The sequence below is a fragment of the Cryptomeria japonica genome, chromosome 2, assembly GCF_030272615.1.
Source record: "Cryptomeria japonica chromosome 2, Sugi_1.0, whole genome shotgun sequence".
Taxonomy (NCBI): Eukaryota; Viridiplantae; Streptophyta; class Pinopsida; order Cupressales; family Cupressaceae; genus Cryptomeria; species Cryptomeria japonica.
In genome coordinates this window covers 59,490,303-59,497,738 of record NC_081406.1, presented here as the reverse complement: position 1 = coordinate 59,497,738, position 7,436 = coordinate 59,490,303, and the positions used below count along the sequence as shown (strand labels likewise).

Genomic DNA, 7,436 nt, shown 5'->3' with positions numbered 1-7,436 from the left:
TAAAAAACATAAAGGCTCCAAGTCGACTAGCTGAAGAGACCTCAATAATCAAATGTCTTAGCCACTAATATCCTTCTCATAATGTTATCACAAGAACACAAGTGATCACATATAAAGAGCAAGAGCATGCATCAAATGATGAACGATGATCCAAAAATAGAAAATTTATGGGCTCATGGGGAGGAGAAAAGGGAAGACATGGATGTCACATGTGGGCTAGCATGTTATGCTATGTTAGGTCATCCATGAGAAGAAGAGCAAGAGAGATCGTGGAATCCATAGGCTAGCAAGTTGTGTTATGTTAGGTGACCCATGGGAACATGAATACTCAGGGGACAACAAGTTATATTATGTTGTGGGATTCATGTAAAGAGAGAGAGTCGAAATAGTCTAGCAATTTGTGTTATGCTAGCCACTACTTTTCTTAAAGTTAACGTAACATTAAAAATATGCTGAAGTGTTTGTAATCTGCAGGCAAAATCTCTTAATAAAGCCATCCTCTACATGAAGAGAGTGGATGCAATGCTAGTGTAGAAATAAGAAGCTTGAAACAAATAGTTAAACAATTAAATTAAAACTGCTGCCAATCTTATTAGCATTTCACTGTCTATTCATTGAGATATATATGATGTTCCAACCTTTTTTACTAAGAATTTTATTATAATTTCGAAAATTAGATTAAAAAAATTAGCATAGGAAAAATTGATTAGATCAGCATTCTCTATATTCCGGCAATCACCAGTTCTAAATTTCACATATAATATCATCTGAGATTTGGTTCTAATCATCCCAATCTTCATCTCTAACTAGAGATACAATTAAAATCTACCTTAAAAATACATTTAATTTGTAGTAGAGACAAGTTTACAGAGTCTAAATATGGAGGACGATTGAAAAACTCATGAACCCTATCAGCTGAAGCTGAATGTTTTCTGGTATAATTGTATTAAGAAATACCATAGTTAAAAATTTCGCTTATAAATCCAAAATCCAACAAACAGCAATAAAACAAGTTGCTTTTATAAATTGGATTTTCAAAGGTTACACTTCAATTATTTGGAGGAGCTAAGTTTTAAACAACTGACCTCCCATTGGTAAGTCACTTAGTGTAAGCCAGTCCTACTGGAGCCAGACCCAAAGAGTTCTACTATTGAATTTATATGCTTTGTACAACATAATATGAGCTCTTTTGAAGATCTGGTTAAAAAAAGCTATGTGAGCAGCATCATATGCTTGAATTCATTGAAATCCACTTTCCCATCCGAGTTAATATCAACTTTTCTGATCATGCTCTCACAAACTGAAATATCTCTTCCTTCCTTGAGTCCCAGAGAATGCAGAATCTGTTGCAGTTCAGAAGCACAGATATACCCATCTCCATCTTTGTCAAAAACATTGAAAACCTCCATCAATTCATCAACATCCTCATCCTCCAGATCACCTCTATAATACACGTCCCACAGGCTATTATAGAGGCCCAAAAACTCATCAAACCCTAAAAAATCTGGTGTTATATCCAGATGTTCTGAGCTGACAATCAATCCTAGATTTTCCAATATGCATCTGATATCCTCGCTGCTGATCAACCCATCAACATCCCTATCAAACATACTAAACACTCTCTGCAAGTACTCCTTAGGGAGCACCAATGCAGGCCTCACTTCTGATTCAAAACTTATAACTTTTTCTTCAACAATCTGATCCTCTCCCTTATGGGCATTGTAATTTGAGCTCTCTAAAACCTTATTACAATGGAATTTTAACAGAGAATGGAGCTTAGGGTGATGCATAAACCACACTAAGAATCCAATCCATGACCTCAGCCTCTGGATTGCTCCATGGAGGAGACTATAACTAGCTCTCAAACTACCCATCTCTTCAACCTTGAAAATTGTTCAATAAGGATAATCTAGTATTGAGACTTTTTACACACACCAATCCAAACTAGATCTCAGAACCCTAAAATCAATGTGGGTATATATACATTCTCAAGAGAACATATATACACTGTGTATATAACATATCATTGAGCCCCTCTCTAGTACCCATATATATATAATTTAAATATATATCTCCACGGCTCTATTATTTGCCTTAAACTGTTCAAACGCGTGACAACTCGTAAGTTTTGAGATAACGCGGAAGCCAGCAAAGTCTCTGCATAAAATGTCATCATAGAGAAGTAATAAATTGCTCAGGGTGATATTATTATTTGTATGATAATTTTGTCGGCCTTGTTGGCGACGTGTTTAACTTGTTTATTCATTCATGAAAGTTGGCTGAAACTCTTATCAGACAGTTTTGAAAAGAGTGTGCATTGTTTAATACCAACATGATATATTTTATGGTGTATACAGTCTACACTGTTGGCAGAGCTCTGAGTTGCATTAAATTTGTATGGGTGACTTAAAATTTGCTGGGTTGTATTGTAGATTCCGTAGTTGGCCATGATATGAAGATAATGAACTGCAACAAGATTATTATTATAATTTGAAGAAGCCCAGTATTGTAAAATAAAGAGTTCAGGCTGATATATTTCTATAAAGGTGTACAGGTGACCGTTTTCTCAGAAGCTACAGCTTAAATTTTCTATATAAAAGAGGTCTAGGGATTTGAGTTTATAGATTCCATTAGGTTTTTTTTGGCTTATTTTATAGTGTTTCTTTTAATTCAAACAGACGGTGAATTGTTTATTATTATTATAATGGTGAAAAATGTTACATTTCAAATTTCACTTTGGATTTATTTTGATTTTGTAGGTTTTAAGGTTATAAATGATTTAATAATTTTATTTTTGGTTAGATAATTAAAATTATAAAAATTATATTATGTTTGGTTATATTTTATAATCTAAAAATTAGGCTTATAAAGTTATTAGTTTGTAATTATTTGGATAATTGTTAAATATGTGTAAACTAACAATCTAAAAACTATCCAACTACAAACTATTAAATAAATCAAAATAGTAATTTGAAACTACAAACTAATTATATGATGCAATATTTCTAGCATTCACCTCTTAATTACATCATATTTATTATTAACATAAGGATATTGAAAAAATAGATTGAGATGAACACAAGAGTTCAAACAACCACTCATTGAACTATGATACCCTAAAGAGTTCATTATAATGGACACCAAAATTTCATTTGTCATGGTTATAAAAAACTTCAAAACATTTATTACCACAACTATTCCTCCATCACCTATCATGGACACCAAAAACTACATTACATTGGTTATCACAATATTTTTCCATTTGTCATAGACACAAAAAACTTTATTGTCTTGATTACTAGAACTTTGGCTCACATTCATTGTCATGGTTTCTAAAAATATGAATCACAACTCACTATCTTAGAAACCAAAACTTTACTATTTTTGGTTACCAAAACTTTGAATTCCAACTCCCAAATAAACTCCTTTCATCCAAAGCGGGGGAAAATTTGAAGATCTAATCGTTCTCATGTGATTGGACCCATCTTTGAACATGAAGGAAGCTAGCTTGAGATTAGTTTGTTTATCCAACCTCCTTTGTCCTCTAACCTCCTCTTTAATCATATTACATTTTAATTGTCTTTCAAAATTATTAAAGAATTTTGCTAAGAGTCTCTTTGATAAGAAATCATCTTTAGAATGTCACTAAATTGCCACTAATTTGTCACTAACAAAGGTGTTGGAGTTTGTACCAATGTACATCTCTAAAAAAATTATTAGATACAACATGAATAACATCAATGCCCTTAAAAATACATACTTAATTTATTATGTAAAAATATATGTATTGATTTTGACATCAACAATTTATAGCAGCAATATACCTTATAGTACATTTAAATTTTCAACTCACTTGGGAAGTGGACAAGTTGCTTCTCTGGCCCTAGGAACCAATTAACTAATAGACAATGAAACATCATGTGAATGTAAAAAATTAATTGGGTTCAATTCACAATGGACTTTATGTAATTTCGATTGAATTCAATAATGATGCTCAAGCCCTTCTTTAAGACAATGAATATTCTCCATACTTTGCATAACACAATTATTTTTCAGCAGATTTTTTGTATTTTTACAGCATTGAGAAGACGGATTAAGAGGATCAAACCAATACAAATCATGTAAAAATTCATTGTGATTTGCATATTACAAATCGTGTAAAAATCCGTTGTGATTTGCAGATTTTGTGTTTTTATCCAGGTGTTGTTTTGTATGAAGAATAAACGACTCCCTTCTTTACCCTTCTTTACATACCGCTCTAAATTATTTGAGGCATTTTACTTCTTCATATGTGGCATGATGTATTAGCATTTTATTGTTAGTAGATGGCACTATTGGACAACAAAGGTAACATACAACTTACCAAGATTAATGTTTTCAAATATAGTTAATTTTATCTTTAAAATTGTACAAATGTCTAAAATCATATTATTTTTCTAATGTTAAAATAATAACATATTTATACATAAAAAAATATTTTTCTACAATTATAGCTTAAAATTTGCTATAAAAGAAGATATCTAAGAATATAAATTTCTACATTCAATTATCTTTTGGTATTCTAATGTTTTTGAATACTCTCTCAAAAATAGTTTACTTTACCTAGCAACTATGCAAAGGTTGAAAATCATGCTAGTTTATATTTTTTATAATTTTTTATTCGATAAAAAAATGTTACTAGTAATTTTTCTATTCATTATTTACATTTTTTCCTAGTTAAATGTATATATTTTCATTTTTAAGATTATAAGGAATAGTATGACCAATCATGAATTTTGGGGAAGGAAAATTAAACTTAATTTCTAATTGTAGCCTGGTAAATTGTAACCGGACCTAATATGCCTACAAGAGGAAAAGTTTATATTTTTTCTTTGTTTTGTGTTGTTTAATGTTTTTAAGGTCATTTGTGACCATTCATGATCATTTTGGATCATTATGTCAAGTTTTGGGTCATTTGGATAAAAATTATAAAGTTGCTCAAAAGCTGTCAAAATTGTCATGACAACTTTTGCAACTTGATGACAATTTTTTTAAAATTTGCTAAAAGTTGTTTATGGGTATTTGTAGGTTAGTTGGGTAGTTGAATATGATGAAAATTGTATAAATTTTGTCCTTCAAGCATTGTGGAGAAAAGTTGCATCAATCTTCATGCAAGCATGTGTTCGTGATTAAGTTTTTCATGTTCATGTGTTTGCCATGCATTCAACATTTGTGATTACATTCAAAGAGCACTACATCATCAATCCTTCTATCAAAAATTGTATATTTGAGGTATATCTCCTTAACATTTACTTCAATATTTACATTATTTCATTCAAGGTTAATTCCTAAACTAAGGTTTGACCTAAGACAAACCCCTATCCACAACCTCATTTCCTTTCTTTCTGTGTGTAGGGAACATGCTCCAGAGTTGTACCCAGGGATTCCGATAGAGTCGACAATGATGAATAGGTTTAGCTTTTGATGAAACAAATTCAAAGGAGTAGGGCAAATTTGTGCTTGGTCTCGAAAAATCAAGCCGAACTTCTAGGAACAAGTTCTAAATATCTTATGTTACCCCAATCTCAGTTTGTGGCTCTGTGGGATATTTTTTGACAACTTACTTCAATCATTCCTTATTTTACCCTAATTTCACAATTCATATCCACTCTTCAACTAGAAAGAGGGGGAAAACACATAACTAGTGAATTTGATCAAAATTTCAACCCTTTCCTATTTGGATTGTTGCTAGATTTATTAGGCTCACCCATTTTTCAAAGTAGTGGTCCTCAAGGAAAAATCAGTGGTCTTATTATCCTTATTAGTGAAACCCTAGTTTTTCCAACCATTACATTTTGGCAAACTTGATTTCTTTCATGCTTATTTTTTATCTATTGTCTTAGATCTAATTTGTATACACTTTAACATTCAAATTTGCACTCATAGATAATATTTACAATTGAGTTGCATAAATTTAGAGGTTAATTTCATAAAAACCCTTATTTATTATTCTAAATTTGATTTGTTGGTTGCATAATTGTTCAATTATGTTTTAGACCTAATTTTTTCATAATTTTCATTGCATATATTGAGTGAACATTACTTTGGTTACATGGAATATGAATTTGTTGTTTGATCATAAGCGCATATGGAGTTCTTATCTTATTTTGCTAGTTCAATTTCAAGTTACATTAAAGATGTTTATGATGTTCCCTTTCATGCATATGATGATAATTTAGTTTTCCCTTTCATTGATAGCTATGATTTACCCTCTCCCAAAATTGGTCCCACCAATGAGGGCATATTGGTGCAAGAAGAGAATATGAACACTTCTTTCAAAGATCTCCTTCCTAAAGATGAAGCTCAGAAGAATGATGTCCATCCTTCTCCTAAAATGTGCCTCCCCCATAAGGATTATTTGGTGCAAGGGGATGATATTGTAGCTACCTTTCCTAGTGATACCATACCTTCTTTTCATTTCAATGACCTTCCCCCTAGAGATGAAGCATTAATGATATAGGATTGTTCCTTTCCTAAAGTTTGTCTTAATAATAAATATACCTTAGAGAAAGTCGATGATACCATTTCTCATCATTGTAATGTTTTCAATGCTCTCTCTCCCAAGGATGAAGATATGGGTAACCAAGATCAAATCAATACAATTCATGTTGCTGAGAAGCCTAAGGTTGGTGTCCACCTTCATCAAGATGTCTCCCAACCTCAACAAAACCAAAAAAATGTTGTTAAGGGTGCAGTGAATTATCAACTTGATTATCATGCAATGCCTTACACATACAATAACAAAGTGTTTACTTTGGAAGCTAACAAGAATATACAAATTGAAGCACAATATACTTTTTTAGTTCCTACAATATTCTCTCTATAGACACACTCTCCAATTTGGATAAATACATCATCTCCTACTAAAGATGTTCCTTAAAAGGAAATCTTAGAGGATGATTGGGGGCCATTAAATTTCACACCTCCTTTTTGTAGCAAATCTAGGATGCTTGAATTTGATACTAACATATGTTTGGATGTTGATTGGGCCTCTTTAAAATTCAATCCAATTCTACCTTAGAACAAACCCTCTTCTTTTCAACACCTATACCTGATCCTACACACAAATACAATGGACATGTTTTAGGATGTGTGCAACAAAGTCTTGAAAGTCATGAGAAATCACACTTTTCCAGTGAAGAGCTAGGTTTCCAACTGCGTCCTTTGTCAATATCCACTCCCCCATTATCTAGTGAATCTGTGTCTTCTCATTCTAATTTGGCATTACAACAAGATAATGTTTTGTCTGACCTTCTTCACACAAATTTAATTTCTCTTCTATGGCCTAAACGAAGAAGGAAACGTAGACACCATCTTAAAAATTGTACCTTTTTCAAGTATTATCAAATCTATAGCCATTCCTACTAATGAATTTCAAGCTTTGCAAATTAAAATAC

At 31.8% G+C, this 7,436-nt stretch overlaps 1 protein-coding gene across 1 annotated transcript; it reads right to left on the bottom strand.

Annotated features, from left to right (window-relative positions):
* Positions 1-1,099: 1,099 nt before the first annotated feature.
* On the bottom strand, positions 1,100-1,914 carry LOC131060543 (calmodulin-like protein 7). Its single transcript, XM_057993795.2, has one exon. The coding sequence runs from the start codon at positions 1,872-1,874 to the stop codon at positions 1,212-1,214; it is 663 nt and encodes a 220-aa protein (XP_057849778.1). The 5' UTR covers positions 1,875-1,914; the 3' UTR covers positions 1,100-1,211.
* Between the last annotated feature and the right edge of the window lie 5,522 nt (positions 1,915-7,436).

Bases quoted from the DNA above. Each gene is read 5' to 3' on its own strand.
- LOC131060543 (XM_057993795.2), bottom strand. From the start codon at position 1,874: ATGGGTAGTTTGAGAGCTAGTTATAGTCTCCTCCATGGAGCAATCCAG.